Consider the following 24,818-nt stretch of genomic DNA (forward strand, 5'->3'; position numbering starts at 1 on the left):
TACTCAAAATGTTTTTAATTTTTTGTTGTTTCTTGCAGACAAAATAAAAAGAACAGAGAAGAGAAGAACAGATCCGATCTCCATGAAAGATCATAAATAACTTGAGGACTAAACAGATTAAAGGACCCAGATCGTCTTCTTTTTAAGCCCCGCCCCTGGAGGAAACCCTGAAGGACCAATGAGCTTCACCCATAGATAACTTCTGAAGGATGTCTTTCCTTTGGAGCGAGAGAGAGAAAGAGAGAGGGGGAGAGAGACAGAGAGGCCATCTGAGAGACATTATTATTCCGTGTCCTCGTAACTTGCCCGTAGCGGTTAGCGTTGAGGTAACGTCGGCGGTTCCTGAAGTGATTTTGACTCTTTTCTGATTTGACTCAAACTCAGGGTTCGTCGTCTCAAGTCCATCAACACACGTTTGTTGTTTAAACAACAACAAACATGCTTTAAACGTGACAAATTCAATCTGTAACTTCTGCCGCCATCTTGGACTTTTGTTTTCTCAGAGCTCAAAAAAGACAAATCCACCGTAAAAACTTTTATTGTGGAGTTCATGATGACACTGGAGGGCCTACATTACCCAGAATGCATCTGAAGAGATCGTTCTCAGGGAGAAGATACACGTTTGAACCAGTTTGAGGCTCATAAAGGATCATTGTGTCATGGACAAGAGACGAGGGTCCAGAGAGGGTCTAGAGACGAGGGTCTGGAGAGGGACTAGAGACGAGGGGCTGGAGACGAGGATCTAGAGACGAGGGTCTAGAGTTGAGGGTCTAGAGACGAGGGTCTAGAGAGGGTCTAGAAACGAGGGTGTGGAGAGGGACTAGAGACGAGGGGCTGGAGACGAGGATCTAGAGACGAGGGACGAGAGTTGAGGGTCTACAGAAGAGGGTGTAGAGACGGGGACTAGAGACGAAGGTCTGGAGACGAAGTTCTAGAGAGGGTCTAGAGACGAGGGTGTAGAGACGAAGGTCTACAGAAGAGGGTGTAGAGACGAGGGACTAGAGACGAAGGTCTACAGAAGAGGGTGTAGAGACGAGGGACTAGAGACGAAGGTCTACAGAAGAGGGTGTAGAGACGAGGGACTAGAGGGTCTAGAGACGAAGGTCTAGAGAGGGTCTAGAGACGAGGGACTAGAGAAGAGGGTGTAGAGACGAGGGACTAGAGACGAAGGTCTACAGAAGAGGGTGTAGAGACGAGGGACTAGAGAGGGTCTAGAGACGAAGGTCTAGAGAGGGTCTAGAGACGAGGGACTAGAGAGGGTCTAGAGACGAGGGACTAGAGATGAAGGTCTAGAGACGAGGGACTAGAGAGGGTCTAGAGACGAGGGTCTAGAGACGAGGGACTAGAGAGGGTCTAGAGACGAGGGTCTAGAGAGGGTCTAGAGACGAAGGTCTAGAGAGGGACTAGAGACGAGGGTCTAGAGAAGAGGGTCTAAAGAAGAGGGTCTAGAGAGGGACTAGAGACGAGGGTCTAGAGACGAGGGTCTAAAGAAGAGGGTCTAGAGAGGGACTAGAGACGAGGGTCTAGAGAAGAGGGTCTAAAGAAGAGGGTCTAGAGACGAGGGTGTGGAGAGGGACTAGAGACGAGGGGCTGGAGACGAGGATCTAGAGACGAGGGTCTACAGAAGAGGGTCTAGAGACGAGGGTCTACAGAAGAGGGTGTAGAGACGGGGACTAGAGACGAGGGTCTAGAGACGAGGGACTAGAGACGAAGGTCGAGACGAGGGTCTAGAGAGGGTCTAGAGACGAGGGACTAGAGACGAAGGTCTAGAGGGTCTAGAGACGAGGGTCTAGAGACGAAGGTCTAGAGAGGGTCTAGAGACGAGGGACTAGAGAGGAGGGTCTAGAGACGAAGGTCTAGAGACGAGGGTCTAGAGACGAGGGACTAGAGACGAAGGTCTAGAGAGGGTCTAGAGACGAGGGACTAGAGACGAAGGTCTAGAGAGGGTCTAGAGACGAAGGTCTAGAGAGGGTCTAGAGACGAAGGTCTAGAGAGGGTCTAGAGACGAGGGTCTAGAGACGAAGGTTTAGAGAGGGTCTAGAGACGAGGGTGTGGAGAGGGACTAGAGACGAGGGTCTAGAGACGAAGGTCTAGAGAGGGTCTAGAGACGAGGGTCTTCTGAAAGTGACACTGAACTCATCAATAATTAAAATTAATTTGTCAGTTATTTTAATTTTATTTTTAATCGTAGATATAACTTTATTTATTTTTTTCAGAGAAAATTGTCCATGAAAATAGAATAACTGTCTGCTTCTACTTTCTTACGCTAACACTACTGTTCCTGTTGCATTGTGGGAGAAGAGTCCACGATGCAATAATAATAAATATATTAATAAGTCTGACGTATTGTGTATTTAGGGTGGATTTCCCCCCCGTGACCCAAACACTCGAGCCCCAGAATGACTCGGCACATTTCATGTTTGTCGTTAAGACTTAAAAAAACGTACAAAAACGTCAAAATGCAGAAGTGGATTCAACGAAGTCAGAACCACGAGACACGGAGAGTCTATTCACAAACAACAAACACGTAGAAAACTTCTTTCAGAAAAATGTTGTCACTGTTTTGAAAATGGTCCTTTATTCTTTATTATTAATAAAAACCATGCAAGCCTCTCACTTTAAAAACAGGTCTCTTTTAAAAAATGCTTTTTTATTTTTATTTATTTATAAATGACAAAAGCTCCGTCTTCCTCGCCAAAATAAAAGCCCGGCAGGGGGTTGAAACTCACTCGCAGGGCGCCCGGCGAGTCTTTCCCACGCGTCCGATTGGTCCCCGTCTGCAAAAAGAAGCCACGCCCCTCCCCCCCCCATGTCCTCTGACTCAGTACGTCTCAGCTGCAGCGGGACCCAAAGCGCCGTCTCCCAGGCTCAGAGCCGGGTCCCGATCAGGTGCCTGGTCCCCGTCGGCGCTCCCCGCGGCCGTCGGTGGGTCCCGAGCCGCCAGCTGAGAAACACTGACGCGCATCGACATCTCTCCAAGCTGAGGAACACAAGGAGAAGATGACGTCATACAATGTGGACGGGTTCAAGGACTCTACTGGTCCGTTGCGTTCAGGGTCCCCGGGAGAAGAGGAACCCGACCTCTCCGGAGCTTCACTTCTTGTTCTTTAGGATGTTTTTAATTGTATTCATGAATAAAAAATCTCATAAGAATTAGTAAAATATTTCTTAAAAATAGAAAAAAAGTCTGTATAGTATGTTGCAATATATAGATATATTAAATATATACATATTAAATATTATATATATATATCAGGCATGAAAACGGGTCACGGGTGAAAAAGGTGAGAAGGTGCTGGTGACTTCCACGACCATCGATGTTGGACGTTGTATGATAATTAGGGCTGTGAAATGATTAAAATTTTTAATCAGGTTTATCACAGGTTTCTGTGGATTAATCATGATTAATCACATATATACATTTATACACAGGGGGGCACATAACTTGCTCACCAGTGCGCGCGCCAGCATCGGAGCTCTGCCGCGCGAGCCGGAGCTCTGAGTCGTGTTAACGTGACACTAGAGACAGAATGACATGCTGCTGGAGAGACGACCAACAACAGACGGATTGGAAGCTCATTCTGCGCATGCGTTAAATGCGTTAAAAAATTAACTAATTAATCCTGTAATTTAATCATAACGCGTTATTTTTCACAGCACTAATAATATGGTCATTCATGAACCAACTTCCTTTTTTTGTTGTTGGCGTGAACAAGTCTTCAAGTCTTGTGCTCTGCTGAGCCACGAGTCTGTTCCACGAGTCTGTTCCTCGAGTCTGTTCCTCGAGTCTGTTCCACGAGTCTGTTCCTCGAGTCTGTTCCACGAGTCTGTTCCACGAGTCTGTTCCACGAGTCTGTTCCACGAGTCTGTTCCACGAGTCTGTTCCACGAGTCTGTTCCACGAGTCTGTTCCTCGAGTCTGTTCCTCGAGTCTGTTCCTCGAGTCTGTTCCACGAGTCTGTTCCTCGAGTCTGTTCCTCGAGTCTGTTCCTGGAGTCTGTTCCTTGAGTCTGTTCCTCGAGTCTGTTCCTCGAGTCTGTTCCTCGAGTCTGTTCCTCGAGTCTGTTCCTCGAGTCTGTTCCTCGAGTCTGTTCCTCGAGTCTGTTCCTCGAGTCTGTTCCTCGAGTCTGTTCCTCGAGTCTGTTCCACGAGTCTGTTCCTCGAGTCTGTTCCTCGAGTCTGTTCCTCGAGTCTGTTCCACGAGTCTGTTCCTTGAGTCTGTTCCTTGAGTCTGTTCCTCGAGTCTGTTCCTCGAGTCTGTTCCTCGAGTCTGTTCCTCGAGTCTGTTCTGCCTCTACCTGGTTGTCACGATCTTCTATACCATACCTGCCATAAATATCATGATACAATACCATAAAAACAGTATACCATAAATACGATACTGGTATATTTATCTATAATAGTAAGAAATAAAATATCTGTACGGTTCACTTTTTACCAACTTGTTCAACACTTAACAAATGGCAGTAATATTAGTATGAGCCTACAAGATATGAATGAAACTACATGGAGCCGTCATAGCATTGATTATACACTATGAGGCCGTTAGTCTCTGACCTGATGATACAGAGTTCATCAGGAAGAGCAGCTGGAGAGTTACACAACTTTACAGACTGAACTTAAACATTTCACTTCTGGCATCTTTTTTTATTTTTATTTTTAAAGCCGAAAATTCCGCCACTTAACGCCCCTCTCTGTTAGCGCTGCGCAGACAGCTCGACACGGAGCAGCGTCTGCGCTCTGATCGCTCTTTTAATGAAGTATCGATACTAAAAATATGCTAAATCACATGGTGATTAACGTACGGGTACTTTGTTAGCATCGCTACACCGTGCAGCGTGACAGCAGCAGATGTAGCGGGCTAACATTCAAGCTAACCTGAACCCCCAAACGCTGAAGACATCTTGACGCTGATTGGCCGAGACGCGACACGTCCCATCAAAGATGTTTTATTGTGAAGAGCACCACTCCACATTTTCTCCGTGTCCCACTCCAATCTCATGAACGCCGGCCGCCAATTCCCTACCCCAAAACAAAAACTCTTCAGATCTACACGATTCACGTAAGTCACCTATTTTGGTTTCAAAACGGCGAATTTCTCCGAAAGGTGAGGGATTCTCATGCCTGATCAATAAATATAATATATATCATATATATTAAATATATATATATATATATATATATATTTAAGTCTGTATAGTATGTAATAAAAAGTCAATAGAATAAAATGCCCTTCCTCACCTCAGCTCATGTCTGCTCCTCTGCCTCGGGCTGTGATTGGCTGTCACCTTTCGGATCCTCCTGGATCACTTCTTCATCCTCCTCCTCCTCCTGCTCCTCCTGCTCCTCCTGCACCTCCTCCTCCACCTCCTCATTGCAGTCCTCATCAGTGGCTTCTTGTCCTTGTTCTTTCACCTCCATCTCTCCTTCGCTGTCTGCTGTCTGTTCTGCAGCCTCCTCCTCCTCCCCCCGCCCCACCTCCTCCTCTTCGTCGTCTTCCTCTCCCTCCACCTCCTCGTCGCTGAAGGGCCCCCGGCCCTCCTCCACCCGGCGGGCGGTGTGTGAGAACCAGTCCCTGACCTGCTCGTAGCTCATGCTGGACTTGGAGACCAGGTCGTCCAGGTCCTTCTCGCTCAGGACTCGGTGCCTCAGGAAGTAGTCCTTCAGGAACTGCTGCCCGGACTTCACCTGCAGGCCGAGGACGGCATTACACCACGGGACACTACGTCACACCACCTGACACCACGTGACACTACGTGACACCACCTGACACCACGTCACACCACCTGACACCACGTGACACTACGTGACACCACCTGACACCACGTCACACCACCTGACACCACGTGACACCACGTGACACCACGTGACACCACGTGACACCACGTGACACCACGTGACACCACGTGACACCACGTCACACCACGTGACACCACGTGACACCACGTCACACCACGTGACACCACGTGACACCACGTGACACCACGTCACACCACGTGACACCACGTGACACCACGTGACACCACGTGACACCACGTGACACCACGTGACACCACGTGACACCACGTGACACCACGTGACACCACGTGACACCACGTGAGACCACGTCACCACGTGACGCCACGTGAGACCACGTGACACCATGTGACATCATGTGACACCACGTGACACCACGTGACACCACGTGACACCACGTGACACCACGTGACACCACGTGACACCACGTGACACCACGTGACACCACGTGACACCACGTCACACCACGTGACACCACGTGACACCACGTGACACCACGTGACACCACGTGACACCACGTGACACCACGCGACACCACGTGACACCACGTGACACCACGCCACACCACGTGACACCACGTGACACCACGTGACACCACCCGTGACACCACATGAGACCACATGACACCACATTACACCACATGAGACCACATGACACCACATGAGACCACGTGACACCACGTGACACCACGTGACACCACATGACACCACATGAGACCACATGACGCCACGTGAGACCACGTGACACCACGTGAGACCACATGACACCACGTGACACCACATGACACCACATGACACCACATGACGCCACGTGACACCACGTGACACCACGTGACACCACGTGACACCACGTGACACCACGTCACACCACGTGACACCACGTGACACCACGTGACACCACGTGACACCACGTGACACCACGTGACACCACGTGACACCACACCACGTGACACCACGTGACACCACGTGACACTACGGGACACCACGTCACACCACGTGACACCACGTGACACCACACCACACCACGTGACACCACGTCACACCACGTGACACCACGTGACACCACGTGACACCACGTGACACCACGTCACACCACGTGACACCACGTCACACCACGTGACACCACGTGACACCACCTCACACCACGTGACACCATGTGACACCACGACTCCACCTCTACTCCACCTCTACTCCACCTCTACTCCACCTCTTCTCCACCTCTACTCCACCTCTACTCCACCTCTTCTCCATCTCTACTCCACCTCTACTCCATCACTACTCCACCTCTACTCCATCTCTACTCCACCTCTACTCCATCACTTCTCCATCTCTAATCCACCTCTACTCTACCTCTACTCCATCACTTCTCCATCTCTACTCCATCTCTACTCCATCTCTACTCCACCTCTACTCCATCACTTCTCCACCTCTACTCCACCACTACTCCACCTCTACTCCACCACTACTCCACTACTCCATCACTACTCCATCTCTACGCCACCTCTACTCCATCACTACTCCACCTCTACTCCATCTCTACTTCACCTCTACTCCATGACTACTCCACCTCTACTCCATCACTACTCCACCTCTACTCCATCACTACTCCATCTCTACTCCATCACTACTCCACCTCTACTCCATCACTACTCCAACTCTACTCCATCTCTACTCCATCACTTCTCCACCTCTACTCCATCTCTACTCCATCACTACACGTCTTTTCTACGTCTATTATATGTATATTCTATGTATATTCTATGTCTTTTCGTTTTTTCAATGACTTTTCCATAACTTCTATGAATTTGAACTATGAATCAAACTCACAATGAGATTTTAAAGCATTCAGTTTAACCTTAAATTACTCAAATAAATGAGAAACAATAGTTTGATTAAAAGAATAAACATTCATGTCTTCAGTTACGGTGCGTTCACTTGCAGCGCGGAAAATGTGCAAATATTAAAGAGCGAATGGCGGCTTGTATTTAGAGCATCATTCTTTTTAGAAGCATATTAAATCATTTAGTACTCAGCGTCAATGCACTTATTAATATAACACACTTCCAGGACTTTTACAAAACTTTGGGGATTTTCTTTTCCAGTTCTGGAAATAACCATTTTAAAAATCCAGGACTTTCTCCAGGTTTTCCATGACTGTAGGACACCCTGCTGATCAAGTGGACACGCACCTTGATGGGGGTGGCGCCCCCTTGTGGGCTCGAGCGTTTGCAGGGGTAGGGCCGGCGTGTCCTTCTGGACCAGCCGCGGAACCGCTTCCTGGACTTCTTCTGGGTCTTGACTTCTCCGTTCAGAGCTTCGTCCACCTGAAGGACACACAGGGGTATTTATTCTTCTGGTTAAAGTCGAATATAAATATAAATAAAAGTATAATATAAATACAAGTATAATATAAATATAAGTATAATATAAATATTATATAAGTATAAGTATAATATAAATACATGATAAATATAATATAAATACATGTATAATATAAATATGAGTATAATATAAATATAAGTATAATATAAATATAATTATAATATGAATATAATATAAATACAAGTATAATACAAATATCAGTATAATATAAATATAATATAAATACAAGTATAATATAAATATAATTATAATCTAAAAAGTATAATATAAATATAAATACATGTATAATATAAATATGAGTATAATATAAATACAAGTATAATATAAATATAAGTATAATATAAATACAAGTATAATATAAATATAAGTAATATATAAATATAAGTATAATAAAAATATAATATAAGTATAATATAAATATGAGCATAATATAAATATAAGTATAATATAAATATAAGTAATATATACATATAAGTATAATATAAATACAATTATAATATAAATACAAGTATAATATAAATACAAGTATAATATAAATATTATATAAGTATTATATAAATATGAGTATAATATAAATATAAGTATAATATAAATATAAGTAATATATACATATAAGTATAATATAAATATAAGTATAATATAAAAATAATTATAATATATATATATATCTTTATTCCAGACTCATGGGTCCATAAAACAACAAACACAAATACAACAACAATATATAAAATACAACACGAGGACACCGGTCCAGCCATTGCAGCCACAAAAAAAATCACTCGGGATTAAAAAACATACAAACATTTGTTCCATTGCTTCCAGAAACAAGACGAATACCTGATATCACTCAGTGCTGGGTCAGCCAAGGCTTTTATAACTACATTCTCTGAGACATTTAGTCGACATTTAAATTTATACATAAAATTCCTCAAAACAGCATGAAAAGTGGGAACATTCCGGCTCACAAACATCTGACTTGCACTTGTCCATCTCGGAAGCTTGAGCAGGATCCTGAAGGCATCATTGAAAGCCACCTGCATCTTTTTCATTTTCCCTTGACTATAGCTGCACCACAGGTGGGCTGTATAGAGGAGAGCAGTCGGCTCCAAACAGAGCGGTTTGAACGTCTTCTGTACACATGTGACATTACGTGCCAGCATGTTGGCTTGTGCATACAGTTTGCAACACTGCCGCTGCACCTCGTCATCATCACTGAGGTCGTTCCTGATGATATGACCCAAATACCTGTGTTTTTGAACCACATTTAGCTCCTGGTCTCCCAAAAAGAATGAAGGAAAATGTAGCTTCTGATCCTCCCTGGTTTTTGCTATCATGATAACACTCTTTTTATAGTTGAACTCGATATCATAGTGCACCCCATACCTTGAGCACACTGAGCAATTGCTGTAAGCCAGCACTATAGGGTGACAGGACCACCAAGTCGTCAGCGTAGAGGAGATGATAAATGAGACTTTCTCCCACCACACATCCTGTCTTACACTTTGTTAACTCCTTCGAGAGGTCATCCATATAGAGATTAAACAGTGCAGGGGACAGTATTCCACCTTGTCGGACACCATTTGTCACTAGGAAGGGTGCAGATACACTCTGACCCCATCTCACTCGCATGGTTTGACGTGCATACCAAAAGTGCAAAATCCTAATCAAATATGGTGGCTCCCCTCGCTCTTGTAATTTGACAAACAATTTGGAATGATTAATTCGATCAAAAGCTTTAGATGCATCCAGGAAACACATAAATACTGTGGTGTTATGTCTCCTGTACTTACTAACAACTTCCTTCAGTGCATATATACATAAGTCTGTGCTATGTTTACTTTTAAAACCAAATTGATTATCAGTGGTTAAGATGTAATCTTGAAGCCTAACTAAGAGGATTCGTTCTAATACTTTAGCGTTGACTGGAGCTTGGACAGAGTTCAAAAAGAACTTTCTTTGAACTCAATCCAATCCGATCCGAAGTGGTTCACAACTAATAAAATAATATCGTCATGACTCAGAGTCTTCATTTTTATGACGAGGAAGTTTAAAAGTTCATCTTCCACAATGACTTTACCATCAATAGCCTTGTAGATTTCTGGTTTAATTCGAGATCTACTCGGAGCAGCTGCACTTCCACCAGCTCCCTCCGCCATCTTATAAATACAAGTATAATATAAATATAATATAAATATAATATAAATGCAAATATAAATATATAAATACAAGTATAATATAAATATAAGTAATATATAAATATAAGTAATATATAAATAGAAGTATAATATAAATATAATATAAATATAAGTATTATATAATATATGTATGATATAAATATGAGTATAATATAAATATAAGTATTATATAAATATAAGTATAATATGAATATAAGTATAATATAAATATAATATAAATCTGAGTATACTATAAATATAAGTATAATATAAGTATAAATATGAGTATAATATAAATATGAGTATAATATAATATAAGTATAATATAAATATGAGTATAATATAAATATAAGTATAATATGAATATAAGTATAATATAAATGAGTTATATAAATATAAGTATAATATGAATATAAGTATAATATAAATATGAGTTATATAAATATAAGTATAATATGAATATAAGTATAATATAAATATGAGTATAATATAATATAAGTATAATTTAAATATGAGTATAATATAAATATAATATGAATATAAGTATAATATAAATGAGTATAATATAAATATGAGTATAAATATACAGGACTGTCTCAGAAAATTAGAATATTGTGATAAAGTTCTTTATTTTCTGTAATGCAATTAAAAAAACAAAAATGTCATGCATTCTGGATTCATTACAAATCAACTGAAATATTGCAAGCCTTTTATTCTTTTAATATTGCTGATTATGGTTTACAGCTTAAGAAAACTCTAAAATCCTATCTCATGAAATTAGAATATTTCCTCAGACCAAGTAAAAAAAAAGATTTATAACAGCTGAGTGTTTGTCAAGGCTCAGGAAACCCTTGCAGGTGTTTCGAGTTAATTAGACAATTCAAGTGATTTGTTTAATACCCTACTAGTATACTTTTTCATGATATTCTAATATTTAGAGATAGGATATTTGAGTTTTCTTAAGCTGTAAGCCATAATCAGCAATATTAAAAGAATAAAAGGCTTGCAATGTTTCAGTTGATTTGTAATGAATCCAGAATGCATGACATTTTTGTTTTTTTAATTGCATTGCAGAAAATAAAGAACTTCATCACAATATTCTAATTTTCTGAGACAGTCCTGTAAGTGTGAGTGGGCGGTACCTTGCCGCTCTGGTACAGGTAGAACCACTTCAGGTTGCTGTTCTTGCAGGCGTAGCGCGTGTCTCCGAACCAGTTGACGATGTAGCTCCGGGGCAGCCGGCTGTCGGCCGCCATCACGTCGTACTCCGCCGCCGTCGGCCACTGCGACCGCACGAAGGCCTTCTTCAGGAAGTGCAGCTGCTCCGTCGTCTTCTTCAGCGACTTCCTGCCGGAGGGCGGCGTGCTCCGGCTCTCGTCTTCGTCCTCCTCGTCCTCCTCCTCCTCCTCCTTCGAGGGCGTCTTCCTCCTCTCGGTGAACCAGGCGTCGAGCTCGCGCCGCGTCAGCTTGGTGGCGCCGCGCAGCCGGCCGAGCTCCTCGTCCGGCGGCGTGCTGCAGCCCTGGTAGCTCGCCTCCAGCACCAGCAGTTGCTCCGCCGTCTTCTCCTTGAACTTCTGCGGCGTGAAGTCGGGGAAGGCGTGGCGGAACTTCACGCGCGGGTCGCGGGCGGCGGGCGGCGAGCAGTCGCTGGCGTCGTCGCTGGAGTCGATGACCACGATCGTGGAGGCGCCGCCGCTGTCGTCGTCGAGGCCGCTCCTCGCTCCTCGCAGCTTGGTGGGCGGGGCTTCGCCCAGCGGCACGCCGTGGTGGTCCTTGGCGTTCCTCTGGTTGTAGCGCGTGTCGCTGAACCACTTCTTGATCGCCCGCTTGGAGAGTTTGGTGACCTGCATGAGACGCGATATCTCCGCCTCCGTGGCGAACTGCCGGCGGCCGTAGCTCGCCTTCAGCTCCGCCAGCTGCTCCTTGGACTTCTTCGGTTTGGAGGACGACGGCGCCGCCGCGGCGTCCGGGCCGCGCACCGCGCCGGCCGACAGCGTCTCCGTCTTGGACTCGGTCGCCGACGGCTCGGCGGCTTTGGGCCGGTTGCCGGGGACGCCCGCCACCGTCAGGGTGATGGGGGCGGCGACCGGCACGGCGCTCCCGCCGCCCGACACCTGCGTGAGCACGAGGCCCGGCTGGCCCACGATCTGACACGTATGGAAGATGGACTGCAGCCCGCCGGCGGCCATGTTGGCGGGGATGACGGTGATGGTCTGAGAGACGGCCTGCACCATGCCGTTGAACTTCTTCCTCCGCGCCTCCTCCACCTGCAGGCGAGAGCGCAGGGCACACAACTCACACACACTTCACTCACTTAGAACAAGGGGTGGGGTTTAGAACAAGGGGTGGAGTTTAACAAAAGGGGGTGGGGTTTAACAAAAGGAGTGGGGTTTAGAACAAGGGGTGGGGCTCAGAACAGGGGGAGGAGCTACACCGACCTCCTCCGGCGTCCAGCTGACTCCGTGCTTCAGCCTCTGGGCGGAGAACCAGACTTTGATCTGCTCCTCGCTGAACTTGGTCTGAGACGACAAGCCGAGGACCTCCGACAGCGAAGGGTACGGGAACCTGAGGGCCACACGTCAGCTGTCTGGTTGTCACGCATCCCCAAAATAATGTCGTTCCCCAGGGTCCTTGAACACATCGTGAGCGAAGAAGGCGCGATACTAAAAAAGAAAGTATTCTACGCGTCTCCTTTAAAATCTATATTTACCTAAATATATTAAATCAAATGGAGACGCAGTATTTTCATTTTAAGGAGATGAAAAGAAGCCGTAAATCTTTTTCCTCGACGGTCCTTGAACGCACCGTGAGACAGTAATTTCATATTAAAGAGGTTAAAAGAAGCTGTGAATCTTTCCCGACGGTCCTTGAATGCACCGTGAGACAGTATTTTTATATTAGAGGTTAAAAGAAGCTGTGAATCTTTCCCGCCGGGCCTTGAACGCCCCGCGCGGCGCAGCACGTACCTGTTGTAGGCGCTGACCAGCAGGACGTTGTTGTCCATGGCCGTGTTGTAGGTGGGGATGCTGCTGATGGGGATGAGGAGCTGCGTCTGGCTGCAGTTCTGCTGGTTCTGCAGCGCCGACAGCACCTGGGCCAGCGTGCCGGGGGGCAGCACGCCGCCGCCTTTGATCTGCAGCAGGTTGGAGCCGTTGACCACGATGCTCTGCGGCACGGCGTGCACCTGCACGGGCGCGGAGACGGGGACGAGGCGCGGCGCCGCGGCGAACGCCGGGGCGGGAGACGGCGCCGGCGGCTCCTCGTCCTCCTCGCTCTCCACCTTGATGACGTCGGCGGCGGCCATCTTGTGCAGCCCGGCGAACTTGTTGAGCTCCGGCCGGCCGCGGCTCCTCATGATGGGCGTCTGGCTGAGCGCGATGCGGCGCGACGCGGCCTCGTCCTCCTGCTTCACCGACTGCCGGAACACCGTCTCGTGGCTGCGCCGCACCATCGTGCGCCGGAACGCGCCCGCGCCCGGGTGGAGGCGAGCGTTGTGCGCCAGCAGGGTGTCGTAGCTGGAGGGTCACAACGCATCAGAGGGGGTTAATATACAATATATAGAGGGTTAATATACAATATATAGAGGCTTAATATACAATATATAGAGGATAAATATACAATATATAGAGGATAAATATACAATATATAGAGGCTTAATATACAATATATAGAGGATTAATATACAATATATAGAGGCTTAATATACAATATATAGAGGATTAATATACAATATATAGAGGGTTAATATACAATATATAGAGGGTTAATATACAATATATAGAGGCTTAATATACAATATATAGAGGGTTAATATACAACATATAGAGGGTTAATATACAATATATAGAGGGTTAATATACAATATATAGAGGTTTAATATACAACATATAGAGGCTAAATATACAACATATAGAGGATTAATATACAATATATAGAGGGTTAATATACAACATATAGAGGGTTAATATACAATATATAGAGGTTTAATATACAACATATAGAGGCTAAATATACAACATATAGAGGATTAATATACAATATATAGAGGGTTAATATACAACATATAGAGGGTTAATATACAACATATAGAGGCTAAATATACAACATATAGAGGATTAATATACAATATATAGAGGGTTAATATACAACATATAGAGGGTTAATATACAATATATAGAGGGTTAATATACAATATATAGAGGCTTAATATACAATATATAGAGGGTTAATATACAATATATAGAGGCTTAATATACAATATATAGAGGCTTAATATACAATATATAGAGGATAAATATACAATATATAGAGGCTTAATATACAATATATAGAGGCTTAATATACAATATATAGAGGCTTAATATACAATATATAGAGGGTTAATATACAATATATAGAGGCTTAATATACAATATATAGAGGCTTAATATACAATATATAGAGGGTTAATATACAATATATAGAGGGTTAATATACAATATATAGAGGCTTAATATACAATATATAGAGGGTTAATATACAATATATAGAGGCTTAATATACAATATATAGAGGGTTAATATACAATATATAGAGGTTAATATACAATATATAGAGGGTTAATATACAATATATAGAGGTTAATATACAATATATAGAGGTTAATATACAATATATAGAGGTTAATATACAATATATAGAGGGTTAATATACTATATATAGAGGTTAATATACAATATATAGAGGGTTAATATACAATATATAGACGGTTAATATACAATATATAGAGGGTTAATATAAAATATATAGAGGATTAATATAAAATATATAGAGGATAAATATACAATATATAGAGGATTAATATACAACATATAGAGGGTTAATATACAACATATAGAGGTTTAATATACAATATATAGAGGGTTAATATACAATATATAGAGGCTTAATATACAATATATAGAGGGTTAATATACAATATATAGAGGCTTAATATACAACATATAGAGGGTTAATATACAATATATAGAGGGTTAATATACAATATATAGAGGCTTAATATACAATATATAGAGGGTTAATATACAATATATAGAGGGTTAATATACAATATAGAGGGTTAATATACAACATATAGAGGGTTAATATACAATATATAGAGGGTTAATATACAATATATAGAGGGTTAATATACAATATATAGAGGTTTAATATACAACATATAGAGGCTAAATATACAACATATAGAGGATTAATATACAATATATAGAGGGTTAATATACAACATATAGAGGGTTAATATACAATATATAGAGGGTTAATATACAATATATAGAGGCTTAATATACAATATATAGAGGGTTAATATACAATATATAGAGGGTTAATATACAATATATAGAGGGTTAATATAAAATATATAGAGGATTAATATAAAATATATAGAGGATAAATATACAATATATAGAGGATTAATATACAACATATAGAGGGTTAATATACAACATATAGAGGTTTAATATACAATATATAGAGGGTTAATATACAATATATAGAGGCTAAATATACAACATAGAGGATTAATATACAACATATAGAGGGTTAATATACAACATATAGAGGATTAATATACAATATATAGAGGTTTAATATACAATATATAGAGGGTTAATATACAACATATAAAGGGTTAATATACAACATATAGAGGATTAATATACAATATATAGAGGGTTAATATACAATATATAGAGGGTTAATATACAATATATAGAGGATTAATATACAATATATAGAGGTTTAATATACAACATATAGAGGGTTAATATACAACATATAGAGGATTAATATACAATATATAGAGGGTTAATATACAACATATAGAGGATTAATATACAATATATAGAGGGTTAATATACAACATATAGAGGGTTAATATACAACATATAGAGGGTTAATATATAACATATAGAGGGTTAATATATAATTTATAATGATATAATATAGAGGAGTGTTATTATATACAAGTATCTCTGTGTGTGGTAGTCACTCCATGCACACGTATGAGGTGTATAAGTACTCTGAGTGTGTATAAGTAACTCTGTGTGTGTATAAGTACCTCTGAGTGTGTATAAGTACTATGTGTGTGTATAAGTACCTCTGTGTGTGTATAAGTACCTCCCTGAGTGTGTATAAGTACCTATTGGTGTGTATAAGTACTCTGTGTGTGTATAAGTACCTCTGTGTGTGTATAAGTACCTCTGAGTGTGTATAAGTACTCTGTGTGTGTATAAGTACCTCTGTGTGTGTATAAATACCTCTGAGTGTGTATAAGTACCTCTGTGTGTGTATAAGTACCTCTGTGTGTGTATAAGTACCTCCCTGAGTGTGTATAAGTACCTCTGTGTGTGTATAAGTACCTCTGAGTGTGTATAAGTACTCTGTGTGTGTATAAGTACCTCTGTGTGTGTATAAGTACCTCCCTGAGTGTGTATAAGTACCTCTGAGTGTGTATAAGTACCTCTGTGTGTGTATAAGTACCTCTGAGTGTGTATAAGTACCTCTGTGTGTGTATAAGTACCTCTGAGTGTGTATAAGTACCTCTGAGTGTGTATAAGTACCTCTGTGTGTGTATAAGTACCTCTGTGTGTGTATAAGTACCTCTGTGTGTGTATAAGTACCTCTGAGTGTGTATAAATACCTCTGAGTGTGTATAAGTACCTCTTGGTGTGTATAAGTACCTCTTGGTGTGTATAAGTACCTCTGAGTGTGTATAAGGTGCATTTTCTACCTGTGAGGCGAGACTACTGACTACTTGGATCCTGCTAAGTGTCTTTAGATTAGTTTATTTGCTGAGTTACTGTTGTATTTGTTGTTTAGAGCTGCTGGATTGTTGGTCTGTACTGTTTTAGGATTTGTTTTGGTAGAGAGGTGTGTCCTGATTACTGACACCTGAATCTTCACTGATTGGACGAGCGCTCATCACCTGGTTTCAATTGAGTGTCATTTGAATACCAACAGACTGGAGGACAAGACATCGGAGTCTTCTTGGGTCAAGACTTGGGACAAAGACATCGGAGTCTTTAGCCCTTGGAGTCGAGACTCGGAGGACAAAGACATCGAGTCTTCCGTTGGAGTCAAGACTGGAGGACAAAGACATAGGAGTCTCCCGTTGGAGTCAAGACTCGGAGGACAAAGACATAGGAGTCTTCCGTTGGAGACGAGACACGGAGGACAAAGACATAGGAGTCTTCCTTGGAGTCAAGACTGGAGGACAAAGACATAGGAGTCTTCCTTGGAGTCGAGACTGGGAGGACAAAGACATAGGAGTCTTCCGTTGGAGTCGAGACTGGAGGACAAAGACATAGGAGTCTTCCGTTGGAGTCGAGACTGGAGGACAAAGACATAGGAGTCTTCCTTGGAGTCGAGACTCGGAGGACAAAGACATAGGAGTCTTCCTTGGAGTCAAGACTCGAGGACAAAGACATAGGAGTCTTCCGTTGGAGTCAAGACTCGGGAGGACAAAGACATAGGAGTCTTCCTTGGAGTCAAGACTGGGAGGACAAAGACAAAGGAGTCTTCGGTTGGAGTCAAGTCACGAAGGACAAAGACATAGGAGTATTGCGTTGGAGACTAGACTGGGAGGAGAAAGAGATAGGTGTCTTCCGTTGAGTCAAGACTCGGAGGACAAAGACATAGGAGTCTTCCGTTGGAGTCGAGACTGGAGGACAAAGACATAGGAGTCTTCCTTGGAGTCAAGACTGAGGACAAAGACATAGGAGTCTTCCGTTGGAGTCAAGACTGGAGGACAAAGACATAGGAGTCTTCCTTGGAGTCAAGACTCCGAGGACAAAGACATAGGAGTCTTCCGTTGGAGTCAAGACTCGGAGGACAAAGACATAGGAGTCTTCCGTTGGAGTCAAGACTCGGAGGACAAAGACATAGGAGTCTTCCGTTGGAGTCAAGACTCGGAGGACAAAGACATAGGAGTCTTCCCTTGGAGTCAAGACTCGGAGGACAAAGACATAGGAGTCTTCCCTTGGAGTCAAGACTCTGAGGACAAAGACATAGGAGTCTTCCCTTGGAGTCTTCGTGGGTGGCTGTGTATTCCACCATTTTGTGAATATGTGTGTCTTTTCCATACCTGTGCGTATCTCTACTCGTAGTTACTATAGGACTCGTTCATTCATGTACCGGAACCCCTCCTCGGTTATCCTTCCTACCCGTTCTACTCACACCCAGCACCTTGTCACAGGAGGCCTCTGGAACGGTCAGTCAGCCAACCGCAAGGCCGACTTCATCTCTGGCTTTGCCTTGGAGCAGTCGCTTGACTTGCTGGATCTCACTGAGACCTGGATCACAGCAGACAACACGTCTACCCCGGCTGCTCTCTCCTCTGCCTTCTCCTTCAGCCACACACCCAGACCCTCTGGTCGGGGTGGAGCTACAGGTTTACTCATCTCACCCAAATGGTGATTCTCTCCCTACTCGCTTCCACTCTTTATCCCACTGACTTTTGAGTTCCATGCTGTGACGGTGACTCATCCGGTTCAACTACACATTGTTGTTCTCTACCGTCCCCCTGGTTCTTTGGGAGATTTCTTGGAAGAGCTAGACGCCCTCGTGTCGAACTTCTCGGAACACGGCCCCCCCGCTCATCCTTCTGGGTGACTTTAACATCCAGACAGAGAAGTCATGTGATCTCTTTCTCTTCCTGTCTTCCTTTGACCTCTCACTCAGTCCCTCCCCTCCCACTCACAAAGCCGGCAACCGCCTTGACTCCATGTCCACTAGAATCTGCTCTACCTCCAACCTCACTGTAACTCCTCTCCATGTCTCTGACCACTTCTTCATCTCTTACTCTCTCTCGCTCTCTGGTACTGACAACCCACCCATATCTACAGACTCTGCACCTGTACGGCGCAACATTCGCACCCTCTGTCCTCCTCTCTGGCCTCCTCTGTCCCTCCTCTCTGGCCTCCTCTGTCCCTCCTCTCTGGCCTCCTCTCTGTCCCTCCTCCCTGGCCTCCTCTGTCCCTCCTCTCTAGCCTCCTCTGTCCCTCCTCTCTGTCCTCCTCTGTCCTCCTCTCTGTCCTCCTCTCTGGCCTCCTCTGTCCCTCCTCTCTAGCCTCCTCTGTCCCTCCTCTCTGGCCTCCTCTGTCCCTCCTCTCTGGCCTCCTCTGTCCTCCTCCCTGGCCTCCTCTGTCCCTCCTCTGTCCTCCTCTCTGGCCTCCTCTGTCCTCCTCTCTGGCCTCCTCTCTGTCCCTCCTCTCTGTCCCTCCTCTCTGTCCCTCCTCTGTCCTATCTGCTCTCCCCTCAACTGGCTCCTTCTCACTCATGCAGCCTAACTCTGCCACAGACACTCTCCTCTCTTCCCTGTCTTCATCTCTTGATTCTCTTTGTCCTTTTAAGACACGACCGGTTCGGAAATCCTCTCCGGCTCCGTGGTTGTCGGACTCGGTGCGCGCCGAGAGAGCCACCTTGCGAGCGACGGAAAGAAAATGGCTAAAAACGAATCAAGCGGAAGACTCTTCTATCAATCTCTTCTCTCCTCCTTCTCTTCCTCTATATCTGCAGCCAAAAGCTCGTTCTACCTGACCAAAATTCTGCCTTCCCCCTCTTTCCTCTTTCACCCCCTTGTCTCCCAATCAAGTTCTTAGCTTGGTGACCTCCGCTGACCGACCACCTGCGCCCTTGACCCCGTCCCGTCTCCCATTCTCCAGGCTATTGCTCCTGACCTTCTGACCTTCCTCACCCATCTTATTAACAGCTCCCTCTCAACTGGCTGTTTCCCTAACTCTCTGAAGGAGGCGAGTCAACCCTCTCCTGAAGAAACCACCTCGACCCGTCTGAAGTCAGCAACTACAGACCGGTCTCTCTTCTTCCTTTTCTCTCCAAAACTCTGGAGCGAGCTATCTTGAGCCAAGTGTCCTCCTATCTCCACAGTAACAGCCTTCTTGACCCTCACCAGTCTGGATTCAAGGCCGGCCACTCGACAGAGACTGCCCTCCTGGCTGTCTCTGAGCAGCTTCACACTGCCAGAGCAGCCTCTCTCTCCTCTGTCCTTATCCTTCACTGCTAGAGCAGCCTATCTCTCCTCTGTCCTTATCCTTCTAGACCTTTCTGCAGCATTTGACACCGTGAACCACCAGATCCTTATCTCTTCTCTTCAGGACCTGGGGATCTCAGGCACTGCACTCGCGCTTTTCTCTTCCTACCTTAACGACCGCACTTACCGGGTAACTTGGAGAGGATCGGTGTCTGATCCTTGTCCTCTCACTACTGGGGTTCCTCAAGGCTCCGTCCTGGGTCCCCTCCTCTTCCTCTCACTACTGGGGTTCCTCAAGGCTCCGTCCTGGATCCCCTCCTCTTCCTCTCACTACTGGGGTTCCTCAAGGCTCCGTCCTGGGTCCCCTCCTCTTCTCTCTGTACACAAATTCTCTCGGCTCTGTCATTCATTCGCATGGCTTCTCCTACCATAGCTATGCTGATGACACCCAACTGATCTTCTCGTTTCCACCGGCCGAAACACGGGTGGCGGCGCGAGTCTCTGCCTGTCTGACCGACATCTCTCAGTGGATGTCTGCTCACCACCTGAAGATCAACCCTGACAAGACCGAGCTACTATTCCTTCCAGGGAAAGGCTCCCCCACCCATGACCTGACTACCACCTTCACCAGCTCTGTGTTGGCCCCTACCCTGACTGCCAGGAACCTCGGGGTGACACTAGACAGTCAACCTGACGGGCCAACATCACTGTGACAACGCGTTCCTGTAGGTACATGCTGCACAACATCAGGAGAACACGGCCTCTTCTTACTCAGAAGGCGGCACAGGTTCTGGTCCAGGTTCTGGTCATTTCACGCCTTGACTACTGCAACTCCCTCCTGGCTGGTCTACCTGCTGAGGCCATCCGACCTCTGCAGCTCATCCAGAATGCAGCAGCTCGACTGGTCTTCAGCCTCCCGAAATTCACCCACACCACTCCGCTCCTCCGCTCTCTCCACTGGTTACCGGTGGAGCAGCATCCGCTTCAGAACACTGGTTCTTGGTACCGTGCTCTAGACGGATCGGGCCCCGTCTACATCCGGGATGTGGTCACACCGTACACCCCGGCACGGTCGCTCCGCTCGGCAACAGCCAATCGTCTTGTGCCTCCGTCACCTCGAGCTCATCACTCTACATCCAGACTGTTTGCTGTCCTGCTCCTCAGTGGTGGAACGAGCTCCCCACTGACATCAGGACAGCAGAAAGTCTCTACATCTTCCGCCTGAGACTGAAAACACATCTTTAGACTATAGCTGGATTAAAACACAGATTTGCACTTCAGTGGCACTGGGATGGCACTTATTGTGGTGCTTGTGGTTCGACTGAGTTGAGGAAGTGTTGCTTCCTGTGTTCTTGTAGTTCTTGGTTTATACTCTAGGTTGATGCACTTTTTGTAAGTCGCTTTGGATAAAAGCGTCTGCTAAATGACATGTAATGGAATGTAATAAGTACCTCTGAGTGTGTATAAGTACCTCTTGGTGTGTATAAGTACCTCTGTGTGTGTATAAGTACCTCTTGGTGTGTATAAGTACCTCTTGGTGTGTATAAGTACCTCTTGGTGTGTATAAGTACCTCTGAGTGTGTATAAGTACCTCTTGGTGTGTATAAGTACCTCTTGGTGTGGTAGTCACACTCCATGCACACGTACGAGGTGTTGGTGACCACGTCGGGGTGCTCCTGGTCCACGTGCAGCGTGAACAGCTTGAGCTCCGCCGTCTTGAAGCTGCAGTATTTGCACTCGTAGCCGCCCTCCGCCATGTTGGCGTCCAGGTAGAGGTCCGGCGTGGACCCGGGTCCCGAGTCCTCGCCCGCCTCCTCCGGCGGCTCGGGGAAGATGGCCGCCGCGCCGCCATCGTCCGGCTCGGGCGCGTCGCCGACGTCCTCCATCTCCTGGTCCGAGTCCACGGCCTCCCGAGGGGGGACCATGCACGGGGTGGTGGTCTTCCTCCGGCTCGCCATGCCGGGGGGGGGGGGGGGGGGGTCTATCGGTGGGTCGTCCCGCTGAGTGTCAACGCCGTTTCAGCTCGAGTCGTCCCTCCATGAAGTGTGACGTCATCCGTCGAAAAGGGTTTTCCTCCGTCGTCTTTGATCCCTGGAGACGAGAAAATAAAAAATGATACGCGGAACTACAAGAAAAGTTTATTTGTGTTGTTAGATTATCGTAAAATATATAGAATTATGAGTTATTCTGTTTTTCTGGATTACATTACAATTAATTTAGCTGACGCTTCTAATCCAAAGCGACTGACATTCATAAACTGTATTACTTTTATATTTCCATATTAAATGTAGAAATAATGTTTTGGGGCATTTATTTAGCACATTTATTTTTGTTGCCAAATGGGTGAAATGTTGTTAAAAAATAAATACATTTTATTAAATATATTTACTTGACTAAATAATCAGATACACTTTTTGTGGAATCAGTTACGTCTTTTAAATCACCTCTTTTAACCACATTGTTTATTAAAATAATCAATGTCGTTATTTATTTCCAATATCTTTAATGTTCTTTGCTATTTATCTTCTATGTTATTTTTCAGGGTGTTTAATATCCATTTGATGTCATTATTGTCTGGTTTTACATCCCTGCACTCCTGAAATGTTTCCGTTAAAACACTTTGTACCTTTGTTTCTTTGTTTTGAAGAGAACGTGGAGTATTTTATATTATTCTAATTATACATGTCATTTGCTTCTGCGTGTCATGTCATATTTATCTTGTCACTTATATAATCAATAGTCTAAATATGTGTGAAATACACGTGATTGAGGGAATAAATCAGACGAACTGTTCAGATGTGAGAGCAACTGTTGCCGCTTGGTGCATGCTGGGAAAATAAAACAGAGCATGTACTTCCGGTCCGCGCGCACGCGCGCACACACACACACACACACACACACACATATATATGTAAAAAGCCGTTAGCCAACAACACTCACGATGCTCGCGGGACGCGGGGCTCTATAACGGGTTCTCTCCCGCGGGCGGCGCGGGTCCGACCGCCGGTTCCTCCGGTGAACCGACCGCTTCCTCACGAGGGGAACGGCTCGCGGGGGCTCGCGGCTCGATGCGCAGTCTTCCGCCTTTTACCCGAAGACACCGAGGAGCCCATCTGCTTCCAGCCCGGGACGCGGCGCCTCTCCGGCGGCCTGGAGGCGGGAGCTTCCCCCGCCGGTCGTCAGTTGGAACCGCGACGGCTCCACATCTGCTCGCGACCGCCGGCGTCGTTTAGTAGAAAAGACGGTTTAATAAAAACGGCACCGATAGTTCAGCGAACCCACCGATGGCCATTTTTTTTTGTACACCGCCGATACAAGCGAACAACGGCCAATAAGTACATCCGGTATCGTTTTATTTTTCAAAATAAAAGCGCAAACTAAAGCTTGACAATTAGCCGTTGGTAAATTAAAGGTACATCATAATATGTTACAGGGATATTCTTGCATTTAAAATGTAAAATATGTTTTTGAATAAATCAGTACTCATTTAAATCTTCCAGCTGGTATTTTTAAATAATAATAATGTACTTTATTGATCAATAATAATAATAACCTGCTTTGATATCTGCTTTGTTCTCACATTAAATGATAAAATAATGCTATTTATAATATACAAACAGTTTACTGTCAGGTCATTTTAATCAGAACTCAAGTTTCAAATCGTGCATTATATATTGATTGTGATTATTCTAGTATACCAACACAGCTTTATTTACATACATTGTGTATCGATTCATTTAATTTGTATTTTTATATTGTATTATATTTATTTGTGTATTATATATTTAGTTTTTCTAAATAAATTAATATATATCTATTAATTAATTCATTATTTTTCTTGTATTTGTTTTAATACCCAATGATTTATTTTGAAAATATCACCGTTAAACGGAAATGAACGTTGGTATACTGGTCCGGGTTTGACTGGCGGATTTCTGTACGTCATTACGTCATAGCCCGACGTCAGGAGTGTGTTCCAACTGTGATGCAGTTATGCAAGAAGTTTGGTCACATACTGTTCTGAAGTACTCGGATACTTCACTCAAGTAAAAGTACTTGTACAACAACGTACACAAAATACTCTGTATGAAGAGAATACAAGTGAATTATTAACGTTGTACTAAAAGTATCAAAGTGACTTCATATGCATGTATTATTACTCATGTATTTGAGTCTGATCCCAGGTCAGTTACAAACAACCTGAGGAGAAGAAATACCCGAAAATACAGAATGAAACATTCACAGCGCAGAATGCACAAAAACAACGATTACAAATAAACTTCAAAAACATCAAAGTCCCATTAATAAATGCTCTATTGCAGCAGCTGGCCACTAGAGGGCCACGGGGCCCCGCCCACCCTGAGCCACAACATGTTTTATTGTAATATTAATTACATTTCTAAATTATACAATTTGTGAATATTTGTGTTTTGGAGATATG

General features: G+C 44.2%; 1 protein-coding gene and 1 pseudogene across 4 annotated transcripts; both read right to left on the reverse strand.

Moving 5' to 3' along the window:
• LOC130211710 (zinc fingers and homeoboxes protein 1-like) lies at positions 1-23,770 on the reverse strand. Of its 4 annotated transcripts, XM_056442704.1 has the most exons (8): positions 23,318-23,770; positions 21,989-22,468; positions 13,317-13,865; positions 12,789-12,915; positions 11,493-12,617; positions 7,984-8,118; positions 5,241-5,687; positions 2,894-2,980 (listed from the first exon to the last, which is right to left on the reverse strand). In XM_056442704.1, the coding sequence occupies exons 2-7, from the start codon at positions 22,333-22,335 to the stop codon at positions 5,247-5,249; spliced, it is 2,724 nt and encodes a 907-aa protein (XP_056298679.1). In that variant the 5' UTR covers positions 22,336-22,468; positions 23,318-23,770; the 3' UTR covers positions 2,894-2,980; positions 5,241-5,246. The 4 variants fall into 4 exon arrangements, with proteins under 4 accessions (XP_056298821.1, XP_056298894.1, XP_056298679.1 ...); XM_056442846.1 differs by lacking the exon at positions 5,241-5,687 and having other exon boundaries at positions 1-2,980; positions 23,318-23,766; XM_056442919.1 differs by lacking the exons at positions 5,241-5,687; positions 23,318-23,770 and having other exon boundaries at positions 1-2,980; positions 21,969-22,318.
• The window catches only part of LOC130189969 (H-2 class I histocompatibility antigen, Q10 alpha chain-like), a 103,894-nt pseudogene that overhangs the window by 72,018 nt on the left and 7,058 nt on the right, over positions 1-24,818 (reverse strand).

Source organism: Pseudoliparis swirei, chromosome 1, assembly GCF_029220125.1.
Source record: "Pseudoliparis swirei isolate HS2019 ecotype Mariana Trench chromosome 1, NWPU_hadal_v1, whole genome shotgun sequence".
NCBI lineage: Eukaryota > Metazoa > Chordata > Actinopteri > Perciformes > Liparidae > Pseudoliparis > Pseudoliparis swirei.